General features: G+C 43.7%; 1 protein-coding gene and 1 long non-coding RNA gene across 3 annotated transcripts; one reads left to right on the top strand and one right to left on the bottom strand.

Moving 5' to 3' along the window:
• Positions 1 to 2,039: 2,039 nt before the first annotated feature.
• LOC124655735 lies at positions 2,040 to 4,844 on the bottom strand. Its single transcript, XR_006988735.1, has 3 exons — positions 4,141 to 4,844; positions 2,934 to 3,862; positions 2,040 to 2,831 (listed from the first exon to the last, which is right to left on the bottom strand). It is a non-coding gene; the product is annotated as an uncharacterized LOC124655735 (long non-coding RNA).
• Positions 4,845 to 6,771: 1,927 nt separating this feature from the next.
• On the top strand, positions 6,772 to 10,800 carry LOC124654428 (transmembrane emp24 domain-containing protein p24beta3-like). Of its 2 annotated transcripts, XM_047193431.1 has the most exons (4): positions 6,772 to 6,994; positions 8,901 to 9,087; positions 9,293 to 9,326; positions 10,296 to 10,517. In XM_047193431.1, the coding sequence occupies exons 1-4, from the start codon at positions 6,779 to 6,781 to the stop codon at positions 10,396 to 10,398; spliced, it is 540 nt and encodes a 179-aa protein (XP_047049387.1). In that variant the 5' UTR covers positions 6,772 to 6,778; the 3' UTR covers positions 10,399 to 10,517. The 2 variants fall into 2 exon arrangements, with proteins under 2 accessions (XP_047049387.1, XP_047049386.1); XM_047193430.1 differs by lacking the exon at positions 9,293 to 9,326 and having other exon boundaries at positions 10,296 to 10,800.
• The last annotated feature ends 885 nt before the right edge of the window (positions 10,801 to 11,685 follow it).

An 11,685-nucleotide genomic window follows, 5' to 3' on the forward strand; every position in this document is an offset into this window, starting at 1 on the left:
TATGTTCGTCCCGTTTGACTCTTCAAAAAACAACCTAACCCACACTTGTGCACTCCTCCATCCTTTCCGTTCTTCAAGTATGCGAAGAGCTATATCGTTGATTTTTTTAAAGACGTAATTGCGAGCTTCATGAGCTACGAGGGATTGGAGCCAGTTGCTTTATCCATGTCTCAAGGTGAGGATGCTCTATCAAAATGTGTCTGTACCCCTACCAAGATACCACGCAAACTAATCTTTATTTTCCAGATTTTTTATTACTATCAATCGACACGTCACACCGGATCAAAGAACTACACATGAAGTCCATAGATAATTTCCACTCTCATGTAAATTCGAATGAAACTAGTCAGTCCCTTGCGTTAACTGGACCATAACTAGGCGCGGAAGCAAGGCATTCCAGGATGCTGGCCCCGGACCAACAAGATCATGTCTCAAAATCGCATTCGGAGGTCCACATTGTACATTTAGGGATATTGTTCTCAAATAATAGCATTGCTAATCCACTTATATTCGCATAATGACTTATCTTAGCTCCATCATTGATGTAGAAAGAGCCATATGGAAAGAATAATTTCTTTGTCGCTATAATAGGCTAGTCCAGAGTGCGAGTTCTTAGGTTTCTAATAAACCTGGGAAAAAGCCCTTGAGCCGACATACTCTTTCTTTATGATGGTTTGCCATGTCCCATATTTAGAAAGAAGCTTGAATAACCATTTACTAAGAAGAGTGACCTCAAGTTCTTGAATACCAAGTCCCCCTTGATCTTTTGGATGGCAAACAACATTCTATTTTGCCTGTCGATGTTTTTTTTCACTATCTCATTGCCAACAGAATCATGACAAAAAAATGCAATCTTTGCAAGACTCCTTTAGGGAACTAGATGGAAACCATAAATAATAGCTGGCCTATTGCCAAGTACTAAATTAATGAGAACCAACCTTCCACCAAGAGATATAACTTGCCTCTCAACTTAGTTTAAAAAATGAAGTCGTTCGTCGACGTGCTTCAATTTAGGATTTGTATGCCTCCGATAATGAATTAGGATGCCAAAATAGTTGTATCCATCTTTCAGGATAGACTAGGAAATGCGCGGCGCACGCCGCGCCCCTGCTGTCTACAGTTTGAGAGGAAGATTTTATTGTTAATCGATTTTATTGTTTGAGGAGGAGCGCATGTGAGATGCTATCAATGTTTGTATGATTTTCGGGAAATTGTACTGTTAGATACGACAATAATGTTTATTCAGATCCAATAAATATCACATGGTACAACACTAATATTTATTCAGATCCAATACACAGCACATGACAGCTCAAAAAATACATAGCACATGGCGTGCTGTCTACATTAGCAGAAGCTTGTAGTCCTACCGCCAATATCATGAAAAACTTCAGTCTAAGAAACACAGTGGGTGGTTGAATTGGCCCATCTAATTCCATCTGCGACATTTTAAGCTTCTGATCTGATTTATGTTAGTGCTGTGGGCAAGACTCAGAATCGCGGAAGAAACCACTGTATTCTTTTTGAAGGGCCTCACTTAGCGCAACTCCTAGATCCATGTATTGATGGCAAAGAGCTTTCAGTTGTTGGTACAATGAAATAAATTAATGCACTTCATAAAACTAATGTTGTTTGTTGTTTATATTTATATGTCGTTTTCAGAGAATAAACATAGCTAGGGAGAGCAGAATGATTATACACTTCCATACCAATAGAACACAAAAAGTTAGGTACAGACTTACGTGTGTGCATCATAAGTGAAGGTTAAACCTCTAACTTAAACAGGATAGCAATCGGCTCGCAGAAAGTTTGGATGAACCACTATAGGAACCTATAAAGTAAAAAAACAATTATGCTAAAATAGAAACAGTTCAAAACAGCTATGTTGTACAAACCTGTAAAGTAAGCATGTATCGTCTTTTTTTTCCACACAAAATCTTCTCTCCTACTGGTAGAAGACAAACATCTGCAAAGAAAATACCATAAGGAACTGGAGGGTAGATGATGCTTTTTCCAGACAATGTATGTCCGGTAAGTAAGTTTGCCCATACAGAGCAAGAATAACTGTTAAAAGCTAGATTTGTAGAGAAGTTGCTAAACTGAACCATGTGATACCATGTGACAATGAACTGGACGAAGCAACTAATGACAATGAAATAACTTGGAAGTCAAGAAGACCATGGAACCTAAACTCAATATTACAATCAAATACATTTGGAAATTCCTCATTTCACACATTTTTCTCTTCTTGTCTAGGATGACATTGCCTGATACACGTAATCATTTTGCCCCCCTTGTCTAGGATGACACTGCATGATACACGTACACAATAGTGCAAGGCTGGGTTGAATGTACTCAAAGTTGATCCGGTATTGATGTGCGCTCATTTAAATGGAAAATGTTCATCCAGAAACCAGCTGCACCAGTGAAACACATTATAAAATATGAATGAACCAATTCAGGAGTAACTTACGTCGTACCTCAGATGAACTGGACTCTTACTATAAAGAAAATATAAATGGAGGCACCTTCAGTTAGCTAATATTGCAGTGCAAGTAATTAAAGACCGAAGAAGAGATGGCAGTACTGATAACATGACCTAATGATCCATCAGTACCTAATAATAGAACATGTATGGTGAACACGGAAACCACAGAGCAGGCCACTTGACCGGACGCAGAGCGGGGAATAGAAAAAACATGGCGAGCACGACGACCGAGAAAAATCAGAGAGAAACTCAACAGATGAGGCCGGTCCTATGTGCAGGGCGCAAGGCAGGACCAGCCAATTCGATCCCTCCTCCGCTAAGATGCTTGAAAGGGTGGTAAAATCTACAGAATAGTCATAAATAATATCCATCAATGTATTTTTAGCTGCAATTTTCAGAGTTTACTGAGAAAAACACCTACTTGCCAAAGAAGTAAGCATCTAACCTGAACCTGTTGCATCTGCAAAACTGACCCATCCAAGCCAGATGGTGAGCTGCAACCTAGTATCCAAGGATACTGACCATCTGGATTGGAGTTACCATGCCATCAGCTAGTAGCTACTGTTTTGGGGTACTGGCTTTATCTATTTGGAAATGACTGTACAACTTAAGAATTGCAGGGAGTCTTACAGAATGTTGGCCCATGGGGTTCATGTGTGTGATGTGTGAGGATGAACTGGTGGTGTATGTTCCCATGGAAAAGCACTGGATCAATTTTGTGAAATGCATCACTTGTACTAATCGATATGATGTCCAAAGAGTAGTTCGAAAGAAACCTGAAACTTCACTAATCTTTACTTTATATTCTCCTACATCAACATAATTATTCATCTGCTCCTCCATGTCAAACAGATGGCTTATTAGTCTAAGAAGGCGAAAGTAGATAATACATGCGACGAAAAGAGTCATTTGGATTCAAAATTGGGAATTTACAAAAGAATGGCACATCAATAATGTGAAATACACAGTACATCTTGTAAAGCTGGTAAGTAGCAAATGTGTACAAAAATACATTTGGCAGAGAATAGATAGGTATATATTGTTCTCATGTCTTAAACTGCTATGTATAGAGATTAATATGATAAGATGGGCTAACTGTAAGTCCATTAATCATGGTAACTAAGTGGATTAACTGTCAAAATAATGGATGAAGTACCTCGTCGTCAACAACAATGAAATCTAACTCATGTAGGTATTGCTTAGTTTCTTGGTCCCTGTACTCTCAAATCTGCGCAACACGCACAAGAAATTTGCAGCAGGAAGTTTGCCGAGATACATCTTTAACTACAGAAAATTATATACGTGATCTCTGACCTGCATATATTTGATTGGTTTTGAGATAGCTTATCACATATACCACGCGATATATGTGACCTGCATATAAATATTGTCTTTCAGTACATATATCCACGTATTTAAGAAGGAGTTTGCAGTAGCAAATATTCAGTAGCAAATATTTAGTTGTTCACACTGTATGAACAAACAAATGCATGCATGTGAGAGCAGTGCATTGTAAGGAATATACGGTGGAAGCTAACTATGTGAGTATGAAAGAAAGAAGATATCAGTCGGTTGTACATATGTAGGTCTAGAGATTTTAGAAAGTTAAAATATGAAGGAGCACCAAGAATCGTCAGAGAATTGACATATACCTAATTAGAGTCGGCAGGACATCACCATGCAGTAGGACTAACGGCTTCATCAGTTTTTATATAAAAAAATCCACGTTCATTAAGGCTTCTCTTCTCAGCTAGATAGCTTTCCCACGAAAATTGTCTGAAACGGGAAACCTCCTAAAGAATTCTGCGATTATGGACATAGCAGTGTGGCTGAACCAAGTAACATCCTCAGCATTGGGTTGACGACAAACTCGAAACATAGTTGGTTATTCCAATATCAAAGCAATATGTCAATTAGAGGCTTCAGCAGATGTACAGGCTGCCGTTCTTCAGTTCTGATCGAAGGTGTATATCGTCTTACAGTACAAACCAAACCTGAAATGAGATCAATTAGAGTTTGCACACCTGCAGAACACATTACAAAATCTGAAACTAAAAACTGAAGGAAGAAATAGAAAAGTTTCACCACAAAGTTCAGTGGTTGGTCACGGACTTCACTTATCCTTGTTCAGCCGCTGCTGACAACGACCAGGCGCAGCGATCTGACATCCACGGCGAGCAGACGGCAGCAGACTTTACATGCCATCCCGCAGGTAGTTGCAATCTGACGCAGCAAGAAAAGCCTGAAGAAATCAATCACCGGCAGGAAAAGAAAGGAAGAATTAGAAGGCGATGTCGCTGGCAGCCGAGGATGGATTGGAGTCATAAAAAGTGCGGTCGGGAGAAGATCTATCTTACAGAACCCGAAGCCTGAAGGGACACCTACGCAAAAACTGCGGCCGGGAGAGATTTATCGCAGAGAACCCGAAGGCTGAAGCGACATCTTCCAGATAGCTTCAATCGCAGGGAAAGGAACTCCTGCCCTCACCTCGACTTGCCTATGTCGGGTGGCGGAGAGAATTAAGAAGCACAACGCCGACACGAAGAAATCATCGCGACAGCGGCCATGGCGGGCCTCTTCATCCTCACCCACGGCGGCCTCGCCATCTTGCACACCGATGGAAGGAAGCCCAGGCGTCGGGGAGGACCAGTCGATCTCCCCAACAGCTCCCAACAGCCGGCCCTCGGACGGCTACCGTCGGCTGTGGCCTCCACTGATGACCACGTCCGGATCCTACCTCCAGCGCCGGCCGCCTCCGTTTTGTCGCCTCGGGCTTGGAAAGCGCCACTCCAACCCCGGTGCTGGACATCTTCAGACGGCATCCTCCATGACCGCGACGGTGCCGCGCGGGGAGCTCCAACACCGATCAGGAGAACCAACGAACAAGAGGAGGGGTCTGCCCCATTAATCTCCTTGGAAAGGAGAGCAAGGGCCGATCTTCCATGGAGCCATATGCGGAGAGGAGGCAGGCAGGGAGAGAAGAGCACACCGTCCACCATGGAGGCTGTGGGCGACGGAGTTGAGAAAGGGTAGTTGAGAAGGAGGAGAGCAGTCAATCCTCTTTTTTCTGCCGACAATGAATGAGAGCGGTGGAGACGTGCAGGTCGCCGGGAGCTCGACGGTGGACCCCTCCACACTGCTTTAACCATCCGCATGAGTAGAAACTGATGAGAACCAGAAGACCGGGAATCGTGGGTAAGAGCATCCCCACTCGTTGGCGCTCCCCACGCCCAAATCCGGCGAAATTTTCGTCCGGATTGGAAGAAGATTTGGCGTGGGGAGAAGTAGTTTCCCAGTCGTGTGCTCCCCAAGCGGTGTTTCTCGGGGAAAAAGAGGATGGCTCGGGGAATCCGGACGAAAGAGGAGACACGTGGGCGTGGACGGTTGGTTTAGCTTCATCCGAGTCCCGGGAGACCCCGGGAAACCGAGGATGGCATGGGGAGTCCGGACGAATATAGGCTCAAATCCGGACCAAAACGAGGAACCGGGGGCCTGACTGGGCCGTTTTTCGCCGTCCGGATGAAAAAAAGTGGCCGTGGGGGGCTCTGTGGGGAGACGAGTGGAGATGCTCTAAAGATGAGAAAGAATGACGTAGGGAGGGAGAGGTAACCGGAAGAGATAAGAAATATTACCGAAAGAAGCCGGTCAGCTCGGGTGTCTCCACGCTAAAAGAAAGGAAAGCTACTTCTCGAGGTTGTAGCATGAAGCGCATCTACGGGAAAAAAAGACATACGTGGCTGGAGTTGATTGGTGCAAATTCTATCTACAGTTACCCAAAACGTTATGGTTAAAGCAACCTGGATCGGCTTTGATATAGTTAATAATGTATCCATAACTGCACAACTCATGCCCTTCAGTAGCCCTCCTCGAGGAATATTGGTGGCGTCGAACATAAAATCAAGACCAACCACGACTTTCACATATGGCTAATGTCCGACGTGGCCCACTAAACTATCTTGAGGGCGATTCACACAAAAAGGCAATTCCTAAATAAATGTGCCCTAAAAAAAGTTTTAAAATAACTAGGGACAAAGCCTCAAAATTCCAAAAAAAAAAAAATAGTAGCAAAAGATCAAATTCCTCTCACATCGCAGTTCGCGAGCCGACCCTTTTTACTTTGGGCTTGTGGGGGTTCAACACCCAAACCCGGAATCCGAACCCTAACATCAGGGGGCGATGGGCTGGGTCTCTACGGCCCACCGCCCACGCTAGTAACTTGTACTAGTAGTAAAAAAAAGGAGTATTTCCTCAAAAAAAAGAGTAAAAAAAAAGGAAAAAAAACAGGCAGCCATGGCGAGGGGGCGGCTGGCGATGCTGCTGGTACTGGCAGTGGCGCTGTTGGCGCCCGCGGGGTTACAGGCAGATGCTCTATCGGTGACGGTCACCGACACCGAGTGCATCGACGAGTTCGTGCCTTCCGAGGGCGATAGCGTTTTTGGGTACTTCGTCGTCTTTAACAAGGGTATCTCTCGGAGCTCCGACCAACGCGGCGGCATCTACCTCACGGTACTCGCCCATTTATCCTCCTCCTTCCCACATTCTTGCTGCGCGTTTGATTTGGATGTGAGGATTTAGGCTTATAGGTGTTTATGGGTTGTTTGGGGTAGGATTTATTGTCGAGTTGAATTGGGGATCAGCTGGAATCGCGTCCCTACTTTGGGGATCTACGTCTTGTGGTCCTTCGTTGGGATTTTTTTTTTGCCGATTTGGCGATCTCGACAGTAGCGCGCACGATTGGAGTAATTTAGTTCTGGTTTAGACGAACGGCACCTAGTGCCTAGAATTAACATTGATAAAGTCCACGAACGAGCCACATAGAGACGTATTCGTGCTGAGGGGATACCAAGTAGAGTTTAAGAGCAAACGAAACCGCGGGTCCTTAACACCGTTCAAGATAAAAACACAGAGCAAGCAAGCAAGCAAAAAGCGATCAAGCAGCAAGCAGCTTCACTAAACAAGGCCCTGACACCTGTTGGATCGGAGACGAGGCCTTGACGAAGGTGTTCTTAAGTTTCTCGAGGATTGCCTCCAGGACAGACCTGTCCTTGTACCTGATGACTGGCCTCAACTGCTGAAGAAACAAAATGGTTTTGAACACACAGTAGTAAGCTTGTTTTCAATATTCCATAAGGCCCAGCATTGAGCCGCGGATTAAATCCATAACAAGCATCTCGGATTGTCAACAAACCCTGTAAAATGGCGAAGAAATCAGCTAGCGACTCCGGGTTCCACTGGCGCCCAGCATCTCCCGAACCCTAGCCCACATAAACTTGGCCAGGGCACTTGAGAAGAAGATATGCACGCTCCTCTGAGCACATAAGGCACACCAGAAGGCCCCTGTCGGTTAAAGATGTGATCATTGCAGGTCAAACGACTTTGGGCTAACTGTTAGGTAAAAAATCTTTATCTTAAGAGGGATCGCCGTGGTCTCTAGCGTGTGCACAGTTATTAATGTATAAGGAGCTCGAAGAAAAGGAACCCGACTGTTCCAGAGCAGTAGTTTCGTGTTATTGTTATCCTTGATTCTCAGACTGCAAGCTGGAACCTTGTTTCTATGGTGCTATTATGCACTTGAGTGAAAAATTCAAAATGTCAGAAATCTCAGTGGGAGACCTTGTTCTCGGAATGTTCGTTGCTTGCCGTTTCTTGTTTCGGATGGAGCCATATGATTGTTACGTAATGTGCGCATGAATTGGTATGGTACTGTACCTAACTGAAGCAGATCATACTTTAGATGATTTCTGCGTGACAAATCAAATGTGCTCCCTCTGTCCCAAAATAGATGTCGAAATTTTGTCAAAATTTGGATGTATCTAGTCACTATTTAGTGTATAGATACATCCAAATTTAGACAAATTCAAGACATCTATTTTGGGATGGAGGGAGTATAAGTTTTCTTTATACCTCAATAGTGTATTCAGCATATGACAACAAATTGCTGTGAGGTTATAGGTTTAGATATATTGGTTTATAGGTATCAGTTGACTTTGTACCAATGCCATTAGATGAGTTAGTTTGTTCGTATCCGTACTAGTTCAGCAATATGATCAACTATCTGGTGCCCATTATGCTCAACAGCATTAGCTGGTTATTGGGAAATACCTAAGTTGATCCTACTTTATCTGTTACTACTGTAATTTGCCTTTATCTGGATATGCCATTTCAGTTCTCCCATCTGAATCTCTGTTTCTTTCTTAATAAATATGGAGTACTTGGATTTAGTTCAGGGACTTACCTGTTCCCCTCTTTTCCTCTATTTCAGTATCCATTACTAGAAAGCTAATCCGATACTGTTTTGGCATGTTTGCTTATGAGCAATTGCATTGTGGTTAGTACTGAATTATTTGTTCCATTTAGCAATTGAACAATGAACCACCTTTCTGATTTTTAATAATGCTGTTTATGAATATAGGTAACCTCACCAAGTGGTAACACTGTATGCACGTTGAAGGGAAATTCTGGTGAGCACATTGATTTTAAAGCTCCAAGGGGTGGAACGTACAAGTTTTGTTTCCATAATCATTATGGAGCACCTGCAACTGTTTCTCTCTACATTCATGTTGGGCGCATACCTAATGAGCACAATCTGGGAAAAGATGGTTAGCTTACTGGCCCTGTTTCTTAAGATCACTATTTGTTCAAATATTGTTAGTCTACAAGTGTTGATCAATAATCGATTTGATTGGATTCTTAAATGAATTGTTCAGACAGGAACCAAAAATTACGGATTCACTCTAGTACTAAAAGATATGCACGTAGGCACAACCAGCAAGCCATATGCTGAAATCTTGCTGCAACTTGCAGGAAATCAAATGGGCTGTGGCAAATGGGCAACTTGGTAGGCAAGGATAAAACTACATAGTACAGCGAATGTTCTTGTAGTTGTGTAACTATGTTATGGATTGCGTCCGTTTACTTTCTGAGCTAGGTTACTAGCTCGACAGGTGCCTTTGTTTTTATGGCCATGCAGATTGACAAATTTAATTCAAAATCACCAAATCTAAGCATGTGTGTCAGATGTATCTAAGTTGAGTTATATAATTGAAATTTAGACATAATATGCTTGCATTCAATTTAGTAATTTGTTTCTCTAGAGCAATGTTAAACCACTATCACTGAAATTTCAAATAAAATAGTTGCATAGTATAGCCTCATCATCATCTTTATAAGATGGCGAGTCTTGCTATAAGAACATATATACAAGTGCTACTTTGTTAGTCGATTTTAGGAGTAAGATGTTAGATGAGTAATGCCCTTTTTTTCACTTCATAGAATGTTTAATTCAGTTAATGGGATCAAGTCAGTATAATTAAAATTTTATTCGCAACAATTCCAATTTGAATTTTTTTTTTGGGGTGTCACTTGGACCGGAATTTCTTTCTATTTCATACACAGCAGCAGGATTGCACATTTTGAAGATTTAGCGAAATACTACATCTGTTAGTAATATGGTACTATCATCTAAAAAAGGATGCACAGGGGCCAGTAGGCACGAAACAAATCTACATTGGGGCCCTTATTAGTTCAATGCCAAGTTTTGCCTTGCCAATAAGTCCAATATTTGGTATGCGAGCAAAATTTGGCTTACAAATATATTACATCCAAAAATTGGCATGCCTTGCGAAATTATATTAGCTATTGGCAACATACCAATCATCACTTACCAAGTTATTGGCTTGCTGACATGTTGTCAATCCCTAACTTTGGCTTTGGCAAGCCAAATGCTGGCATCGGACTGATAAGCCCCTGGATCTGTGGCCCTGTTAGTTGTTCCTCACCATGAACCTTTTCTCACCTATAATCTCAGGTCACAATCAGGCGGAGGAAGCCATGAAGAAGAGGTTCCAGGAGTGGATGGCCAGGCATCATCGCACATACAAGGACGAAGAGGAGAAGGTGCGCCGCTATAAACTATTCAAGGACTGTGCCAATAGGGTTGACAAGCTTAACGCGTTGGGAGATGGAGTGACCTACAAAACAAACGACTTCTGCGACCGTTCCAAGGAAGAGATGTTACCCTATTACTCAGGAGGCTAGGCCACTGTGATCGACCCCAAGTGATGGCAAGGGAGTGGCTCTTGTGATATAATAAAGGGACGGCTGTTGCAGTTTACTTAATATCTATTTGCTTTGATTATAGTTAGCTGTGAACCTGTAATTCTGTTCGGCAGCTGTCCACACTTAGACCCTGGAACCAAAATATTCCTAAGCCCCACTACAAGGAAATTTCTCAACATGCAGCCATGTCACATGATCGTTTTTTTAATCCTCATATACTCCGTAGCAGCAAATCAATAATTGCCTTTGAACAATAATGTCCTCGGCCGGCGTTTCCTCGTCTCACCCCTCCCTCATGTTGCTCCTCCTCCGTGCTCCTTGGTCTCTGCGTGCTCTCGTCTCTACCTCGGTCCATAGACCCGGGGGGGAGTTAATTTCCTTCCTCACAATTACACGCCTTGGACCAGACAATGATGTTGCGGCTTGTTGGTTCGTATATGAACCCGTTGGACTCAATTTAACTGAGCGAGGTGGGATTATTTTGTACACAAAATATCCACCGTGATGCTAATTGTTTTGTTTCCCTGATTTTAGGAAGCGCACTTTGTGGCTTGTGGGAACCAAACCAATCCCACCAACGCAGCCAAATGGCCTGCGGACAGTTGGGAGCCTTACAAGGAACAATTTTTTCACTTGGGAAGAACCTCGCTGCCTATTGAGGTACACCTTCCCAACACTTGCTCAGCCGACATGTGTCCAAGGACGTGTATTTCTCCGTTTAGTGAAAACATAGTGATCGGGCGCCGCGTGATGCGGTAACCGAGTCCTAATCCTGAAAATATCCTTCCCCACCAAGACAGACATCTCCCCACGACCAGGCCGGAGCTGCATAGGCCTAGTATCCGTTCGACCGCGCCCCCCGCTGCCCAGGCCTCTTCTCCCAACGTCACCATGACAGCCGCCACAGCCACCGCCGGCCCACCTTCCTGTCCGGCCACCACACGCGCCGCTGTTTCCCACAGCGCCGCCCCGATACCCTGCAACCCTGCGCCGTCCCGATTCCCCTTACTCCTGCGCATCCCAACCACAACGAAGCGCATGCATGGGGGCATGCAGGTGCCTGCTTCGGATCGAGTCCAGACGCAGGCGAGACCCTACGAAGAGAAACACCACCGCCTATTGGCCGCCTTTGGTCCACT

This window comes from Lolium rigidum, chromosome 5 (assembly GCF_022539505.1).
Source record: "Lolium rigidum isolate FL_2022 chromosome 5, APGP_CSIRO_Lrig_0.1, whole genome shotgun sequence".
Taxonomy (NCBI): domain Eukaryota; kingdom Viridiplantae; phylum Streptophyta; class Magnoliopsida; order Poales; family Poaceae; genus Lolium; species Lolium rigidum.

What these genes read in the sequence shown, in the direction of transcription:
- LOC124654428 (XM_047193430.1), top strand. Translation starts at nt 6,779, where the DNA reads ATGGCGAGGGGGCGGCTGGCGATGCTGCTGGTACTGGCAGTGGCGCTG. An exon ending in GCGGCGGCATCTACCTCACG is followed by an intron (nt 6,995 to 8,900) that starts GTACTCGCCCAT and finishes TTATGAATATAG; the next exon opens with GTAACCTCACCAAGTGGTAA. An exon ending in GCACAATCTGGGAAAAGATG is followed by an intron (nt 9,088 to 10,295) that starts GTTAGCTTACTG and finishes CTATAATCTCAG; the next exon opens with GTCACAATCAGGCGGAGGAA.